The 20,352-nt window shown below is 34.6% G+C and overlaps 1 protein-coding gene across 2 annotated transcripts in view; it reads left to right on the forward strand.

Annotated features, from left to right (window-relative positions):
* The window catches only part of DACH1 (dachshund family transcription factor 1), a 444,409-nt gene that overhangs the window by 228,534 nt on the left and 195,523 nt on the right, over positions 1-20,352 (forward strand). For both annotated transcript variants that reach the window (XM_066380790.1, XM_066380791.1), the window contains exon 3: positions 13,490-13,651. In XM_066380790.1, the coding sequence (XP_066236887.1) occupies positions 13,490-13,651 (162 nt within the window). The remainder of the gene's footprint in view (positions 1-13,489; positions 13,652-20,352) is intronic.

The raw sequence follows: 20,352 nt of genomic DNA on the forward strand, positions 1-20,352 counted from the left end.
GCCTGAGGCAATAAAGGTTCATTTATTACCAGTTTCTTGGCTGTTTTTCTTCTTCTATTTTTCGGTTAAACTCATAGCGTAAGATAATACTTTTCAAAATTAAACCTTTGACCTTCTGTAGAGTTAAGTCTCCTTTGATTAGATAAAGTAACAATTTATGGTCCAGCATGAGGTTGCACATGAAATGAATAATGCAATAGACTCTGTGTGGACTGAGAATCTATTGCTTCTGAAAAGATGAATGCTGTTTAAAGGGGGAAAAGTCTGCTTAAGTGTGTTGTCTTTATTCAGTATGCACTTTAGCAATATTTCAAAAGGCTTTACTTCCAAGATAAAGTTATGTTTAAAATTTCTAATTCTCTTAAGAAAGATGTATGATAAAAATACTGTGAAGAGCTTTTGTAACTCTTTGTGGGATTGTCATTCCAGTGATTATGCTACACATTCCAGGAATTACAGAGGCTGAATTATAAAATTAAATAATTCCATGAGAAAAATGACCACTGGCTTTACAAAGGGAGTTCTATAATGATGAGACAATTAGAATATTATAATTTGTGGTAATATTATGTGCCACAAGTAACATGGCTTACATCAAAATGGTATTTAATAATTTTAACAAGAAGCAAAGTAAACATCAAATATCAAAATAATGACATTAAGCTGGGTTTTTAATTTTTAAACCAATGCATAGGAGTTCAGTCTTTCATTATTATGATGTGTTAATCTTTTGAATAATAATGTTCTCAATTTTCTTATGCTTCAATCTTGTTATAAATTTGAAATGCCATAACTCATTGCCAGAAGATTGATTAGATATACTTTTCCAGATATTTCTCTGATTTTTATATGTGTTCTGTTGACACTTGTTTGGGAAAATTGAGAAAAATATTGTATTCATCAGTGAAAATACTTTATTGAAATTTCCTAATTACTATAGAAGAGATACACATACTTTTAGACTCAGAATGAATGGGTATTTCTATCTTTAGCTCATTAAAGGTAGAGAAATGTGTACATAGTACAGGTCCGTGTTTCTCACAAAGCTGTTGTGATTAGCTCGTTGTTTAAATTACTAATTGACATGCAGAAGTAGAATACTTGAGAAAAGTGTTTTAGTTTTAGTTTGGTCTTTTTCAATTAGCTTAAATTATTTAAGGTGAATAAATCTACTGCAATGATTTAGTTTCTTTTAATAGAATCTCAAGGTACAACGTAAATTAGGTCAAGAGAAGACTTTAGATCACTTAGCTCGAGACTTTGCTCCTAAAATGTAGAGATAAAAAGACAATTGAAAATTTCCTATGATTTACTATTGTTTTAAAAGGAAGTAAAACATTCTATCAGAGTACACAAAATAGTCAAAATTTCTTCCCATGTTAGGAATTAAATGTTTTTTTTTCTGTTGAAATGATTTTTGCGTATAAAAAATGAATAATATAATAGCAACCATTGATAATTCTTCTTGATGTCCATTTGCTATGTTCCTAGGTGAGGTGGGTTAAATATACTAAAAAAGCCTCAGAAGGGAAATAGTTTTAAACAGAGAATTTATTTCTTGAACGATAAAGAATGAGGTTGCCTCAAAAGCAGACAATTTAAGTAATTTGTCTAAGTTACTCTCAAAAAACTAACTTGACAATGATTAGATTACAAAGGTGTACCAAAATAAAAACTTCATTACTGAACATTCCACCCTCTAGAAATGACCACCACTTGAGACTATGGACTATAACCCATATTATTTCTTTCATATCTTCTCTATTGTGTGACAGTATTTGTTTTTTAAATCGATCAGGATTGTTCTTTTTCATTGTCCAACATTAAAACTGTAACTCCAAACCTAGTTTTCCAAGCACTATGATTGGCTTCTTACCATTTACATTTTCCTTGGAAACCAAATAAGAAAAATACCTACTTTTAGATTGATTATGGAAATTCAATAAGAAGTTGATATAAATGCAAGAACCTTATGACAAAGAAGTGAAGAACGTATTGCCTCAACTAGACCATCTGTTCCTATTGTTGATCAGTGAATATGGCTGTGTGTTATTTCCAACCCAGACCTTGATCTATATTAGAAAGTGTGTGTGTGTGTGTGTGTGTGTGTGTGTGTGTGTGTGTGTAAGTAAATACATTTCTTTATGGAGTACTTCCCTTAAAAAATAAAGCTAATCTTGGTATATCTAAAAGCTTTTGTGGCTACATCTTCTTCACTGTTTCTATCTCGGAATAAGTCCCCCTAAACAAGAATTACATGTGAAAAGGGCCACCAGTATTCCACTTTTTTTCTCAGCTCTTCTCCTTACCAACAACCACAGACAGAGCTCTGCATGCTACCTGGATTCTGGGAAGAGAAAAAGAGAGAGAGAGAGAGAGAGAGAGAGAGAGACTCATTGAGTTATTAAGAAATTTAGAAGAGACTTCAGGAAAGTAGAACATTTAGGGGAGATTATTCTTAGGCTAAAACGCCAATAAGGTGACTCCTTTGCAGGGAATTAAATTTGCAACATCATTTCCTCTTTTCACTTATTATACTGCCTGAACTGTCATCAATATATTGACAAGTAGCCTCTTAAAAAAATTCTTTTAGACTATCACATACTGTCAGGTACTCTCAGGCTAGTAAGCACCACCCACCTGGAGTCAATGTATTGAGTAATTTAGGGTGAGGAATCATGTAGGTAGCAAGAAGAATTAAGCCTTAGATAAACATGGGGACACTTAATTCCCAGTTTGAGAATTAAATAATAATAAAAAAATAATGAGAAGGGTGCTTAATAGAAAATTAGTCAAAATTTATCTATTTCATTTAGCTATTTTGTGTGTGTGTGTGTGTGTGTGTGTGTGTGTGTGTGTGTATCAGAGACAGTGAGAGGGATAGATAGACAAGAAGGGAGAGAGATGAGAAACACCTTGGTTGTTCATTGATTGCTTTCTCATATGTGCCTTGACCGGGGGGCCACAGCAGACTGAGTGACCCCTTGCTCAAGCCAGCAACCTTGGGCTCAAGCTGGTGAGCCTTACTCAAACCAGATGAGCCCACACTCAAGCCGACAACCCGGGAGTTTTGAACCTGGATCCTCCGCGTCCCAGTCTGACGTTCCATCCACTGTGCCACTGCCTGGTCAGGTTCTTTCACTTAGTTTTTACTTTGTTTATAGTTCAGATATATAAAGGAAGATCATTTATTTGCTCTTTTTCCTTATGGTACCATATATGAGGTATCCAGATTTGGGCTAATATATTAAATACTATATTCACCAGTAGTGTAGTTTAAAAGTTTTGTGCATGGCCTGACCTGTGGTGGCGCAGTGGATAAAGCATCAACCTGGAAACACTGAGGTTGCCGGTTCAAAACCCTGGGCTTGCCTGGTCAAGGCACATATGGGAGTTGATGCTTCCTGCTCCTCCCCCCTTCTCTCTCTCTCTCTCTCTCCCCTCTCTATAATGAATAAATAAAATCTAAAAAAAAAAGTTTTGTGCATAATTATACTTGAATGAGCATTTTTTTCCTGTGGAAAATATATTTTAAATTCTACAAAACTGAATCACCAATGAACATTTAGATCATCTTCCTAAGTGTAGTAATTTATATTTGTGATATCACCTCAGTGTCTATAATCTTGACTTCTTTAGCATTTCATAGCTACTTGAGGAAAAGGGATTAATTTTCTTTGAATGATCCTGTAGTTTCCTGTATTCTGTAGTTTTCTTTTCACATTTATTGACAGAATTGGTGTGGTCAATGGTGAATAGGGAGTTAGAGCAATTGGGATTACTCTAGCATTATTTAATGGTGTGACTATAGAAATGATTAACCTCACTGCCCCCTAGTTTCACCATCAGTAAAATAAAAGGGTTGCATTAGATAAAGTTAGTCCTGCTCATTTCTATGTTTTATAAGTCTAGACTCCAATTGACTGTTTAAAAATATTTTTCTAAAGGTGATAATGTTAAAAAATGAAGTAAAGGTTATTTATTCAAGACCTTTTTGTGATAAGTTCAACTTTTAAAAAATAACCTGTTTTCTTATTTTAACCATTGTAATTTTTAATTTTATTTGATTATGTTTCAGCCTGATTCTATGAATTAATGATCAGCAGTTTAGTCTTCTAAAACCCTTCATGGAAATTCCTCAGTGATTTACACATGGCCAAATGGCATTCCTCTAGTATTCTCCTCACTTAAATATCACTATTACTTCCTTCACTCAGGGAGATTGCAATTTTAAACTATTCAGAATAAGTATACTACATTTGATGTCTACTTGATTTATTAGTCATAATCAAATTATAATAAACTCCTTCTACTGTATGTTTCTTCAAATTTGTGGGGTTGATTTGTTAATCCAAACACTTTAGAAATCTAATTTAATCAATTGAAAAACTGAAAACTGGGATAAAAAGTGTTTCCATTAATGACCTCAAAGATCAATTTTCCTTTTCTCTCCAGAATATAAATGTGTATCAAAGGGCAAGAAAAGTCAGTCTAATAGACATTAGGAGACAAATTTACACTCAAAATGTTCAATCTATCCTGATTCACAAATTAAGTTACTTATTCTGGTTGCTTAACACTTCTGTTCTTTAATTATTCAATAGTGAGGACAAGCATGTTTCATACCTAGTTTTCACTAATTTAGAAAGTATTAAGAAATAAAATAACTGTGATAATTAGTGTTAATTTTTTAGGTAGCTGGTATTTCAATTAGGATACCAAGAAAACAGAGGGTGTTTTTTGTTTGTTTGTTTGTTTGTTTTTAAGATACTGGTATTTTCAAGTTGTTATATTGAGCCAAGCATTCTTCTAAGACTTGGAGTGATTTCAATTGAGTTGTAATTCAAACTCATATGGAGTTTACAATGCACCTTCAACAGAGTATTGCAACGAGTTCATAAGAACTGTCAGGAACAGAAAGATTACTTCACAGTAATGACTGTTGAATTGAACTGTGCTTTTTGATGTTTTACTTTTTGAATTGAATTGTTAGACAAGATTAATTGCACACAGTGAGAGTTTTAAATGAATGACTATGTAAAGCATTAAGTTTCTCTGTATGCCACTTGCAGGGAAAAAGCTGGAAGGTTTAAATGAATAAATGTGTTTAATGCCTAAAATGCCTGGGCTAGTTTTAAAATTTCTTTATGAAGATCCTTTATTGAAAATAGAAGGCCACTTTATTTATCAGTGTTAGTTATATTGCTTTGGTTGAAGTAATTTAATATTCTTGCTTTCCACTAATCTTTTAGTTCAACAGAAGTAAACAGTAGGTTTCATAAATTAAAAATACACTCCTCTGAACATGCTTATAAGATTTAAAAAAAACATGGCTGTAAACATTTATGACTGAAACAAACTAGATTGTTCAAACACTGCCATGATGTATCGTGTATATCAATATGGCACCGATATCAGTTAGAATGCAAACAAGGTTTTAAATGATGTGCCCCTTCATTTCAGCTGGAGAATCCGCTTCACACCATCTGCCTATCAGATGGTTAGGAACCAGGACTGCGTATTAATGCCACATGTTCGATTTTCCTCCTTCTTGTAATGGTTAGATTCATATTGCTAATAGCTGTGCATGAGCACTGTCGATGAAATTTCTGTGACGGTGGAGTGATGAGATATTTATAAGCTGCCTGTCTCTCTGAATAATCAGTAGGAAGAATGCCAGACATAAATAACTTAACAATTCCAGCATATTAATAATAACTACCATTGGCTATAATCTACTGCATGTTTAAAATGGTTTCTTCTAAATTTGGGTAACGTGGCATCAACTAATAAAAAGTCTATTATATGGAAGCTTTGAAAGCAGACTGTCTCTTGCATATAACTCATTTTATTTAACCATTAGGTTTTGGGAAATGCATTTTATATGGAATGTGATGTAAAAGTAGACAACATATCAAACATTTGGAAGTCATCTTGATGTCTTTGAAACCAAAGATCAAAGATTGGACCTTTCAAGTTAATGAGCAAACAAATAGATCAGAGAAATAATTTGACAGCAATATGTCTTTTTAATTGATATTTATAATCTACAGTTGTAATCCACGCTTTATAATGAGAGGTACTAACTCATTTGAAATAAATAGAATAGGGATACTTTTCCTTTTGTTAAAGGGAGTGATCAGGTTTATATCATATAATAGCATTTGAGAGATTTAATGGCTGTTTTGATAAAAGTTGAAAGCAGAAGAAAAATGCTATCTTTGCAAAGTAAAACAAGGCTCTTAAGTGGTAACAATGCCTGCTTTTCTTCTAAGTGATAAACCCATGGATTGGTTTTAGGATATTGAATGTGAAGTAATGAAGGCTTTGCATCATTATAGCCCTGAGTGGAGATTTAGTGATTTTTATGATAAATTTGATCAATGTAGACTACTTGATGTGATAAAAAAACATGGTTTTTAGATCTCCATTTGTCAAATGGCTAAATTCTTACTCTACGCTATTAGGTTTCTTTTGTCATATTTGCATGTTTGCAAGTAGCTGAACAAAAGGAAAACTAAATATAAGAAGATAGATATTATAAGCTACTTGATAGTATCTATTACCATTTGTGGAGGGCTTAGTATGTGCCCATATTGTAGCATATATTGTTCCACCTTTATTCTCCACATACCTATGAGGTCAGAATGGATAGCTCTGAATATAGAGATGAGGATTTGGAAGCCTTAAGAATTAAATAACTTGCTGCAGTATTCCAGATAAATTTGATGCATGTTGTCCAAAGTTTGTATGGCTTTTTGAAATGCTTTCTTTTTCCCACATTTGAACCACCAAATTTACTCCTTATGACATAGTGTTTAGATAACTAGGAATTTTCATTCAGTCACTTATTCAATAAGAACATTAAAAAATTTTGCTAGATCATCAAAAAGTGAAAGTAAAAGTATAGGAAATCTATAATCCAAGATAAAAATAATTTCTAACAATGGCCAGTTTAAAAAATATACAATGAATTTTCTCTGAAGGAGCAGGGCAGAGTGCCCCCCGCGATGAGTTGTATCATAGTTTAGAAAATAATATAACACGTTGTGTTTCTAAATTCTGTATCAATTTTATTCTTTTAAATTTTAAAGAATAGGGGTTTTAAAGACCAAATAGGAAAGAAAAAAGAAACCAAAGCATTTTTTCACAGTATGGAAATTTTGGGCTCCATCTTAAATTTGCTGTACAATCCCTTTCTGGAGAACCCATCAGAGGTCTCGAGGGCACAGTGTATGACTTATTCCTCTTCCTCTGAAGGAAAATGTATTTTTAAACAAAATGTTTCTCAATCCATTATTTTCATCAATAATATATACTGTAAATTTATTTAAGTATACATTAAAGCTTCCCAATTGTTGATGGTAATGTTGGATTTAGATTCTTTTAAGATAAAATTATACTATATTTTCTTCTCATTTCAGTAAATGTTTTTTTCTTAGTGTATGAGATACTTTAAATTTTTTTTGAGAGTATAAAAAATGTGGAATTGGTGAGGTAAAATAAATGGATTAATTATTCTTTAGTGTAAGAAGTTTTTGTTCATTTATTTTTTTCTTTCTATGAGAGAAACATATCAGGTGAAAATTTAGGAACTAAAGAATCAGAAGCAGTTATTCAAGCTATTTAACTAATAATTACAGTATATACCAGATAAATTTATGGATGTAAGTGGTGGTTGGAGTAAAATACATGCGTGGCTGCTGCCTCAATTTAATAGACATGCTACATGACCTGGCTGTCCTCTTGGCTTTGGCTGTGGTTCGTTTCCTCAAAGTGCAGCACACCAGAGCAGTATGTCTCAAAACTCTGATTCTGTGGTCCAACCTGATTTTGTATTTTAATGTTTCCTTGTTGATTAAGAACCACTGCCATGATGATCTGCTTAGTTAATAAGCTTTTCTTATAAGATGCAAACACACTTTAGTGTAAGTTATGGTCTTCAAATAATGCAAGGGTAGTGATCATCAGACTTAACCTGCTGAAAAATAAAAAAAAAAGATTCGTTTTTCATCCCCAAAAGGAGTCTGTGGATGTGACTCTAAGGAAGATAATTTCTAATTCTAACATTGCACTGAAGCTAGATTTCATGTAAATGATCACTTTGCGAAACACAGAATTACCTAATTTAGAAGGGGAAATGAATTGTTTTGATTGGGAAGAGCTAAAAGCAGTGTTAAATTTACAGTAGTATAAGGATGGGGTGTTAGGGGGGCAGCAAAAATCTCTATGAATCTGAGGCAAGGGGAGAAAGCTGACCATGAGAAAAAGATTAGACAGAGAGATGAAAGTGTATTGTGAATGTTATGGATCACCACTGTTTACACAAGTAGGCAATTCTTGATCACATAGAAAGTTTTTTCACAGCCTGAATTCTCTATGAAGTATAGAATAAAAAATAGTTATTTTGTGAATTTATTACATTTTTTTCTCTAAAGACAAAAAATTGTTAGAGAACAAAATACACAATGGGACTTCTTTCTAAGGCAAGTTATAGATTCTAAGTGAACGGTTCTCAAACTTTTTGAAGTTGGGGTGTATTTAAAATACAAATAATTGTAGATTTACTATATACAAATTTCTGATAAATATGTTGTAATAATTAAGTCAAATATTAAAGAAAAAAATATAAAGTCCAAGCATGCTTTTATGGAAATTAAACAAAATAAATATGACAAAATTAAAACTATTCTGACATTAAAAACCATATTTATGTTACATTTTTTGAGTTATGCTTTTTCAAATTCATAAAGAAGAGGGGTTAAAAATAAATAAACCCCAAAAAGTTATCTATCTATCTATCTATCTATCTATCTATCTATCTATCTATAGATAGATAGATATATAGATATATAGATATATATATATACACACACTCTTAGTAAGATTTAGTAAATTCAGCAGGTCCCGGCATGAATGTGTTAAGTTTTTTCATTCTTGTGTTTATGAGAAACATGAGCCTGATGTGTCCTAGCAATTTCTTCAGTGTTTGGGCATATATTTGAAAGGCAAACTCTCATTTCCTCATCAATACACTGAAGAATTCCTCTCTTTTTACTATTAATTGTGTTGAGGGGAAGAAAATCCTAATTCACATAAATAGGATGTTGAAAATTGTAGTAAAATGTTCAAAGCTTTTTTAGATATTGCCACATATTCTTCTTTTATAGAAATCCAGAAGGCTTCAAGAGACAATTCCTTATGTTTAATCATCAATCCGCAATCAGTGGATATAGCTGCCAGTTTTTCTTCTTCTGTTAATGTTAAACCAAAATCACTCGAAGCTTTCTTGAATGGCTTTCTAATCCAATCATACTGTTCAGTTTTAAGTGATGGAAAATGCTATAAATTAAATTCTGCCCATCAGCCTTCAGGTACTATTTTATTTACATTGAACCTTTGCTCACTTCCAGAATTGGATTCTTCAATATCATGCTTCTTTTTGAGAAATCTATCCATTTTATCTGGGTGTATTTACCTAAAAGTAATATAATGATGTGTTAATAATAAATATAATAATGATGTGTTAACAAAAAGAGCAGTATTTCCATAATGAATTAGTATAATAGAGTAACTATATTTATTTTTATATCTGGGCACATGCCGCGAACCAATGCAGCTAGTAATTCCAGGTCCTGAGTGGGAATGGTGCAGAATTAAGAAAATACGCAAAATTAAGAAAATACAGGGTTGGGAGGGCCCTGTAATTGCTGCTGGCAAGAACAAAGCACCCCCCAAAACCTCGTCTTGCTTTATTTATAAAGCAAAGTGAGGCCATTAGCAAATCTTACCTTTACACCAAACAAAGCTAGAAGAAACTTGCCTCCAGTCTTTCCAGGGAACATGGGGGGTAGTGTAAACAATCCAGCACCACAGCTTAACAGTCTTTTGCAACCTAATCAGGCAATTGAGGTGGACGCTTGGGCAGACTGTCAGTTTATAACCAATTCCCCACACCTCTGTTCCCCAAAATCTAAACTCCAAAAACCCTCTTGGTTTTTTGGTCCCCAACAGGCACATATTTCTCTGGAATACCGTAGGGCGCACCTAGAAATCTAGGGCGCATAGTTTGAGAACCATTGTTCTAAGTTAAGTTTTTACTAGTTACAGCAAGTTGGAGGGATTTGAGAATTACATCATAGATTTGAAAGGGCCATCATAGATTTCAACAGAAAGTGCAATAAATGCAAGGGAGGGGCATGTGAGCCTTTTGTGATCCTCTCCATCCCAGGCAGATGTACCTTTGGTGAGTCATGCTTTATATTAATGAGATTTGCTACTCCTAGTATATCTGAATTGATTGTAACATAAACATAATGTAAATTGCTTCCATAGATATTGTCAAAATAATGGCTATATTTCTCCTTTGGCTTTCCAAGTAATCTAGTTTGAGAAATATTTTTTTCATTCAGTGACAATTTGTGCAACCCCTCGTGGTAGATGTTTGGGATACATATACTAAGAAAACATTTCTTTCTTTTTGGTGTTAAACCTAGTTAAAGGAGCTAGCCTCTACCCCAGGCCTTCTCTTAAAAAAACAAAAGAGCAAAAAGAGTTTAAAGGACTGACTTTCTCTTCTCAGATTGCACATTAAAATACGTGAGGAGTGGTAAAATCAATGCAGAATACACAAATGCTGGGTTCCCAACCACAGTCTCAGAGGGTGCAACTCAGCTGTTTTTTAAAAATCCATGTGTGATTGGGACACACAGAGGGTGGTCAGTTCTCATGCAGCAGGGTTGGGAAACAGCGAGTGGATCACTAGCTCTACTCTTCAGGAGCCGGGTGGGGAAGGCCAGCTCGTTAAAATAAGTCAGTTTTGAGCTGATTTTAAAATGTTGACAATTGTTTCCCAGGTCGTTTGAAGAGTCAGAAACCTTAACTGCTGCTACTGTGTAATATTTAAGTCTTCACATGATGGATGCATAGGTGTGTCTGGAGCAGGGGACCAGAGAGCTTTTCTAGAAAGTGGGAATAATATGTTCAAAGTGTGGCTTGAGGAAAAGAATATATTTTATTAGAAGGAATGAAAGCTAGTCTATGTCTCTGGAGCACAGAGATTGGGGGAACCTGGGGAAACAGGTAGGTGACTTACACAGACAGGCAGGAACTGAGCACAAATGGCCCTGATAGTCATGCAAAGCATCCAGCTAACACCTGGGAGCCGCCATTGCATGTCATGATTGGATTTCTATTTTCTAAGGCTACATTGACTGCTGTATGAATAATAAGAGATTGGATGTGAGGAGAGAGTAGTGGCTGTTAAACAGCTATTGCAGGATTCCAGGGATGAAAATGTGGGAACTTACTCTAGGGGAGACCAGTGGAAATAGAGAAAAATGGGTGGATTTGAAAGCAATGAAAGAATTAAAATGTGTGTTACAATATATACTGTATCATTTGAAATTTACTAGAAATGCAAATCTGGGAAAACTGTCAAATGGAAATATAAAGTAGCACCATAAATAACATCAGATAAATGATACATTAAAAAAAATACTTTTAAAAGTCAACAGTTAATGCAGTCACCTAAAGAGAAGTAGTATTCTTCCAGCCGAAGGAACTGTGGCCAGCCCATGATATACATAGCTACATAGCTAGGATTCAACCTGTCTGTTGAGGAACTATAATGCAAGGCATGTCTAGTTTTTATTAACAAGATGTGATATTCTTCACCCAGTTTATCTTATTTAATTCTCATATTATCCCTTTCTGAATAGAAAAGTTTCACAGATTAAGATGCCATACTCAAGAAGGTTTAATTACTTCTTCAAGGCCATATCATACATAGTTATGTTTCATGCTACTAAATTAGATTCAGATCGATACAATACTAGCAATCATATCTCAAGTTGTAGGGTTGTCTTTTTTGTTTGAATGCTATAGAACAGTATTTACCTGCAGCATAAATAGAAGATAAAGGCCCTAGAAGGAAGACTCCTAATTAGTAATAGAATAACATCAGGCCATGAACAGAAGGGACAAGTAGATATGCCCATCTGTGACAAGGCAAAGTTGAAGAGAGATTTTCTTGGAAACACTAAGATAATTTTAAGAGAATGGGAAAAAAAATGTTCTGAAACATTTTTGAAGGAAATGAGTAACTGGGGAGAAAATTCAATCATAGGAAGATGAGAGAATCATTTCAAGTTGGGACTTAAAAGGCAATAAATGTTCAGTCCAGACACAGATGAATTCTTTGAATTTAAATCAGTGCCTTTTTTAGGGGTTGATTATCAGGTTTTTATGTGACAATCTAATCTGAAGGTCTTGTGTTGGGGTGAAGGTAGTCAAGGCCTCTTTGGTCTGATCTGAAGGAAAGGTGAGCTCTTCTTTTAAACTTAAAAAAAAGCAGAGATTTCTAAGGAAAAAGACTTTCTTATAATTCCTAAGGCTATAACTTACTTGCTGTAGTAACTAGTAGTGATGATTAGGAGGGAGGAAAAGGAGGAGAGAGCTTTTCAGTCTCTAATCCACCAGCTGGGAGTGGAAATAAATTACACAGATAAATTTCAACCAGGCTGAAAAACTGTAGCCAGAAACTATGAAGCAAGTCACACACACACACACAAAAAATGTAGGAGGTGATGGTGGTGGTACATATCGTCTCATGGACTGTTCAAGTTTTACAATGAAGAGAGGCCATTCATATATTTTAGCATATGTTATTTTGCAGATAAGGGATGCCAGGGTAAGGTCAATAGGCTTTGTGGAAGTTCACACATTGACAGAGAAGAAACATTTCCCTGCTAAAAAACCTCTGCTGGCTATGTAGAGCCTATAAATAAAGCATGGCCTTAGTTTCCTGCTCTTCTATAATCTGGATCAAACTCTATTTCTAATCTCATGTCCACTTCTACCTTCCATTTTGTGGCTGGAGACATGCCACTGTGGACAAACATGATGGCACAGTGGTTGAGTGCATCCACTGTAGGACTTAAATTCTGGAAGATGAAAAGTCAGGAAAGTGAGTCATGGGGCAAAAATATTCCAGACAAAGGGAATGGCATGTGTGATAGCACAGACCTCAGGAGGCAGGGCCTGTATGGGTATTGGTGGCATATTCAGTGCAGCTGGATTGTGGCATGAAGGAGAGGAAGCTTTGGGTGATGAGGTAGGTTTACTCCTTAAGGCGAGACGTTGTGGATTAAGTCAAGCAATTCAGATTTTCCTCCTTTAGGCAGCTGTAGAGGATTTTAAACAGGGAATGTCACATTCAGATTGGTTTGCTTGAGATATAATTCTGGCTGCATTTCTACTACTATCCTGTATATGAATTAGGTTTCTGCTAATATTTAAAATGGGAGTTTAGAAAGCACTCTCCCTATGACATCAGTGTTTTGTTTATTGGCTAGTTGTATGTTATCAGAGTGTTGCATAAATGAATCAGATTCTTTAATATGTTTGTATATGTGTTATATAAAGTACATGGACGATTACATGAAAATTCAGATTTTGAATTACCTCATTTTTAATTTATTCTTTTAAGGTCTGACAGCAGCAGCTGCAGCAGCTGCCGCTGCTACCAATGCAGCTATTGCTGAAGCAATGAAGGTGAAAAAAATCAAATTAGAAGCTATGAGCAACTATCATGCCAGTAATAACCAACATGGAGCAGATTCTGAAAATGGGGACATGAATTCAAGTGTTGGTAAGTTTTATGTTCACTGAAACTTATTGTGATCATTTTGCTTCCAAATTACTTTACTTTTCAGAACAAACCTATAGGTTGCCCGTTCAAGAAGTTGGTACTTTTAGCTTTGAAACAGTGTATATTTTGAAGGTACCATTTAGCCCCTAATAACACACAGTCTAAGTAAATAATTAACAACTTTATTTTTTATTATGGAATCAAATTTATGTCTGCAAGTTCTGTAAGCATTCATTTAACATCGTTCATAATACAAGTAAGTTTTATTAAGCAGAATTTTAAAATATTGATTATGGGTAAGGTGGCAGAAGAATATTTACATATAAAACCACACACTTGATCTTTTTTATTTTTAATGTATATGTTACTAAACAAGAAATTCGCATTAGCAGCAAAATATATAACTTAATCCTTTTATGTGTTGCCAAGAATCAGAATTATGTTGATAATTCTTTCTACGTACAACCATTACACATTCTTCTCATATTAAACATGCAACTTTAATTTCTCTTAATATTTTTCCTTGGAGTATGAAAGAAGAGATGAAAAATTTATTTTCACTATTTAAATCAAAGGGACAGTTTTTCCTTTTCAGAATTAATAATAACTCATAAACCACAATTTCAAATGTGGGTTTTTTTTTTAATTGATATCTTTAGCATCTGTGTGTTGGTGAGACACAATATTTTATTCTGCCACTGCACTGGGCTGTTTCCCTTTGCCATGCAGAGCTTATGTGCAAAACATCATTTAACAAAGAAATTGGGATACTACAGAATGTGTGTAAGATACTATATACAGTATATGTTCATGGAGGACACAACAGTTCATGGCATTTCAATTAATTTTTTTCCTTGCATCATTTTAACAGAATATTTCTCTAGATAATCAACTCTCTGCATTCAGTTCATTGGCATGCAGTTAGAGATAACCTGGAGGAATACTATGGACTTTAGTAATAATCATTCTTGCAATAGTTCCATGGAACTAATCATTAGTCATCAATGTTAGAGTAAGAAGTAATTTTGAGATACGTATACAAAACATAAAATACTACTGCTTCACTGATGCCAAAGCGTAGCTTCTCATGTAAAAAAGAGGAAAAAGAAAACTGTTAAGCAGAGCTACATGAGGAAAATAGAAAAGGAGCAGCAGTAGTGGGTTAGATTTGAGAGCAGATTTTAAGGAAGATGGTGGCGATTCTAAGGATGATTGGATGTGGGAGAGAGCTCAGAGACATGGCTTTCAAACAAACTGACTGAGGACAACAGCAGTGGTGCTTCCAGTGACAAGATGGATGGCAGCAAATTGTTCAGGTCATAGTTTACATGCATACATTCAGACTTTTAAAAGTTAAAAACTTAGAGTGACTGACTGTATGATCATTTGAAAGGTGTTACTGCTCAATTTAGGTGTATGGGAAAAAGGGAAGTTTCTGAACAATGAGAAAACAAACATGGGGAGGTTTTTATTTGGTGGAAGAAGTCAACCTGAAAAGGTGTATGTGATCCTATCTATCTGGCATTTTAGAAAAGAAAAACTGTAGGGGTGGAGAGCAGACCAATAGTTGCAAGAGGTAAAGGATGGGTATAGTTATAAAGAGAACTTTTTTTGAGTAAAAATGTTTATGTATCCTGATTGTGGTGGTGGTATATAAAAAATGAGTTAAAATTCATAGAACGGTACTATCCCTACCCCAAGAAGTAAACCTTACTGTATGATAAGTTTATAGACATACTTTTTTAAATAAAAAAGTTAAAATGATTGAAGGGAAATGAATTATAATTCTTATTTTAGAACTATTAAGTACATATTTTTAAAAATAGACGTCTTTGACCTTAGCTTACAAAGCAGAGCAAAATTAGATACTTTAATAACCAGTAATTGGCCACTATCCTTTTTTTTTTTTTTTTTTACAGAGACAGAGAGTCAGAGAGAGGGACAGACAGACAGTAATGAAGAGAGATGAGAAACATCAATCATCAGTTTTTTTGTTGCAACATCTTAGTTGTTCATTGATTGCTTTCTCATATGTGCCTTGACCGTGGGGCTTCAGCAGACCGAGTAACCCCTTGCTCGAGCCAGCGACCTTGGGTCCAAGCTGGTGAGCTTGTGGTCTCGAACCTGGGTCCTCCGTATCCCAGTCCAACACTCTATCCACTGCGCCACCGCCTGGTCAGGCTAGTGCACGCTGTTCTTAATAGTTGGTATTGAGAAGAAGGATAAACAAATTGCACAATTTAATAACATTTAAAGGAATATATATTAAAACATGATACTTCTGTTCCAAGTTCTGAGCAGCAGAGCAGAAACTGACTTTGGAGAAACCAACAGGCATAAGATAAAAGACTATGGTTCATAATTGAACATTGACATATATTTAATAATATTATAGAATAGTATTTTTTTCCTACTGACCAATAATAGTTTATCTGGTAGATAGGATATCATAATACTTTAAACTTTTTAAATTTTCTTTTGTTTTTTTTTACTTGGAAGAAATCACTTTTATATATATATATAGTTTTGACACGCACCATTTAACACCAATTTGAACCAGGATTAGAAATTTATTTGAATTTTTCTAGAGGGTCTTAGTATTTTGAAATTATTGTAAGGTTGGTATTTCCTAAGGCATATATATCATTTAGGTTAGATATCTGTATCTGATTTGAAGGGGAAAAGTTATCATTGACATTTTTATTCTATTCCCTCACAGGGTATGGTCCTGTAAGTGTTTATGACTTATTATCCTTCCTAATCACACATTCTGCCTGCCTCCTTTATCTAGAGCTCAGGAAAAGTGTGTTTGGGGGAAGGGGGGATGGGGAGGGTGCAAGGTGATGTTAGGGGTGGGGACTGTATAGATCAAAGCATTTCGTGAATTAGAAGTTTTATAGGGCCCTAGTCTTCTCTGATTCTGAGAACAGTGCTTGTCTCTTGGTAACTTCAGTAATTACTTGCTCTGTCTTTGGAAAGTTATGTAAAATGTTGAACCTCACATTTCAAATCTGGACTATGGCATAAATGATAGTATCAACATCGAATAAGTCAAGGAGATCATACTTGTCAAGTGTGTTTCACTTTATTTATTACAATGTCTGCTTACTGCCTTCTTCTTTCTTTGGTCACCAGGAAGATTGGTGTTTTTGGTATTTCTTTTGCTCTTATTATGTCTCCAACTTTGCCCTACCAAAAATTACCTTTATCCTCTCTTTGCTGCGATTAACTGCTTCCTCCTCTGTTTTCCTATTCTCATTGCGAGGAATTGTTAAGCTGCCAGTCTGTGAGGAAATTTGTGGGGGTAGCTGCTCTGTCATTTGGATTCTGTTATATGTTTGACTTGAGCTCATTCTAGGAACACAATAACAATCATACCAGTACTCCAGAGGCACAGTCAGTGGGCGGGATGGCGCAGTGTGCAGGCCGTCATAACAGGATGTTCTGGATCCTCCAGGAACATCGGTTAGCATGAGCTGCTCAGGAAGTGGTACTGAAGCATAAGAACTCCAAGCGGAATCCCAAGAATATAAGGGCCTATATTTCAGAACACAAACTTACTGATATCATGAATCCATCAATTGGCTCTCTGAAGTAGTGAACCAGGTACTACTTAAATGATGTGTTGTTGCTACTTAGCTCTGCCCAAATCGAGTGACAAGTTTAATGTCATTTTTGGGTTCTTTTTTTCTCTTGTACTTGTTTTGTTGCACCTTTCAGATTTTCCTATATAGGAACACCGTTTGGTTCTTCTTTTTTCTCCTTGGTTGTAAATAAATCCTTATTGCCTGAGAAAATCAATTTTGTTTTTGCATGGTTTGGTTTGATTTTGCTTGCTGAAGTGAAGGGAGATTTTTGTTACAGGTGCCCCTTTCCTGTTCTTAACATGAATTGTAAAAATTAGCCAAAAAAGGGGTGTTTAAAGGAATATTTGGCACTGACAAATACTTATTATATATTTCTAATTTACCTGGTAACCTTGAGTTTACATTTTTCCAACAGAATGATCACTTTAGGGAGAACTGAGAACTTCAGGGTAGATCCGAGTGAGGCATCAGCATGCTGAGTAAAATATATGGCCATGTCGCCATTCTCCCTCATCCACAATCAATTGGATTCTTTTAGTTTAATATTTACTTGCTAAGATGAGATGCTAGTCTGCATGGTGATAAACAGTCTGCTCCTGGCATCTGAAGGTGACCTGTCAGTTCATATGGACAAATCTCCTGCTTACTGAAATGTACAAAATAAATCATTAAAGCAGGCAGGTGCTCATTCCCAGATTTAAATCACCATAGATTTATGATTTGAATTAATGCTTCATTTGGCCATAGAAATAGATGCTGAGACAAATGATATGCACTGGTTGGGGTTTCCATACTGTAGCCATCCTGATATTGATTACTGAGATGTCTTTGCAATCTCTTGTTTATATCAAGTACTATCTTGTGACAGGTTGGCTGATATGAGCTACATTGCAGATAAGAAGGAAAAATGTCCTGGATTCTTTTTAGTGGCAACACTATCCACAACACACGGACCAGATAAATTGCTATTTTTTGCTTTAAAGACTGATCTACATAACCAGCTTAAAAAATGCTGCTTGGAAATTGGGACTGGGATAATGGAAAGGCAGAATTTAAAACCGGTGAACCCAAGGTCAATTTCACAGTATCTGTGGTTGTGTTTTTTACTACTTATCATTTTTTTTTTGCCATCACGCACATTTTAAAGATACTAAATTAATCACAATTGATTTAGTCTAAATAAAGGAAACTCAATTTTACTTCTAGTTTTGAAATGCTTCATAAATATTGACATAGTGAGCATCTCTTAATAGTTTCTGTGTTATTTAAATACTTGCTAACCCTAATATCTTGCTCCCTTAACTGATGACAACATAGGAAACGACTCTTTAAAGATAAATACATTAAATATTATTCCCAAGTCCAAGACTTTCTGGACTATAATTTACCAAGAGACAGGAAAAGACTGCATTTTTACTTCTCTGAACATTTCATTTAAGGAAAACACTATGTACACAGTTTAAATAATACTCAGAGGATTTAAGAGGGACCTTTGCCACAAGCTAATATCTGACTCATAGAACTGGTAAACAGCTATCAACAATAGTAGATTGCTTGCTTAGTAGGAAATGAGTTCATATCTATTCAAAATGTGATCTCAAAACAGATGTCCCAAGAAAATCTTATTGTTTAAACTATAGTCATAACCCTCAACTGCTGTTATTTCTTTAAGGAAGTGAAGTAATCTTGAGGCCCGAGTCTTTTCTCTTTCTGAACACTGTGGAATACGTGTCTCCTGATTCAGTGATCTACAAACCTGAACCCATTTCAAACCCCAGCTACCCAGGATTTTTTTTTCCCCCCTCAAACTTTCAATAGTTACAAGGATGTAAGTTTCAAATAAAAGCAAGAACTTGAGTTTGGGATTAAACAGCTGGGTTCTTCAGTTGTATTCCTTCCTTCTTACATCTGTCCATCAACCAAAGAAAAACAAAACAAACGGGGGAAGAGAAGTGAGGCAGATAGGGAAATAAAATTATCTTTCCCTGCTGACCATCCCCTTATCTTTTTTAAAAAAAGGACATTCCTGCAGAAATAGAATAGTTTACACTGCAGTCATTTCCTTTCTTCTTACTCATGTGTCTGTTTGGAAGGAAAATTAATTTTATGATTTCAGGAAAACGTCTTGAAGACCTTGAGAAAGCAAATAAAAGGAAACTGAGAACAGGCCACCAAACAGAGCTCTGCAGTTGCACATTGGATTCTCTGCCTTGGCAATGTTAATGAACCTCAAATCCTTCCTATAATTAGATGAGGGAATTGCTTATATTTTCAAACAGATGATGCTGCCATAATGAAACGATTGACAGGGAATTTAAGAGTGTCTACAGTAGTCATTTGGTTTCTGTTATAAAAAAAAAAGTTTAAAAAGAAGATTGGCTTTAGACATAGTCCTGAGAGAGGTAGTAATTTACATAACATGCTGTGACAGGTGTCTTTGTATAGTCAGGAAATAAAGTAGAAGACTAGAGAAATGATGGGCAGGTATACGCAATTTTTTGGGGAGGGGTGTCCTATGCTTATTCTGCTTAGGTTCTTTAAAAGGGGCCGAGACTCAAGAGATGGATCCGGATTGAGTGCACAGCTGTAACTGCTGATGAGCTAATTGCTCCTTATCTCTCAGCCCCATTCATCTTCATTTTTTACCAATTACTGAGAATTATCTGTGTTCTCAGTTGGATATGAGAGTTAATCCTTTTTGGTTAAGCTGGCAGTACTGTGAGCAGATTCCAAATCGGAGGGTGAAAAAGCCAAAGCAAGCTTGCTCTAAAAATGTCTCCAGCTCAATTACAGTATCACTGATTCATAAGAAATTTGCCATTGTTTAACGGCTTAAATATAGAAAGTTTCTAAAAAACTTTCTTAATATTTCTCTGCCTAACAATGTATTTTCAGATCCTTCTTCCTGTCTGATGAGTAAAATTTAACAATATTAACAGGCAGGGCCTTGTAAACATGGAAAAACAAGACTACCCTAAAAGGCCAGAAAGATTTTGACACATGCAATGAAAAATATTTTAGAACTGATAGCTGTCGATTTATATATATATATATATATAAACACTTCAATCGATTCCTTTGCTCTCTGTTGGCTTCACATATGGCAAGGAAAGT

This window comes from Saccopteryx leptura, chromosome 4 (assembly GCF_036850995.1).
Source record: "Saccopteryx leptura isolate mSacLep1 chromosome 4, mSacLep1_pri_phased_curated, whole genome shotgun sequence".
NCBI classification, from domain to species: Eukaryota; Metazoa; Chordata; class Mammalia; order Chiroptera; family Emballonuridae; genus Saccopteryx; species Saccopteryx leptura.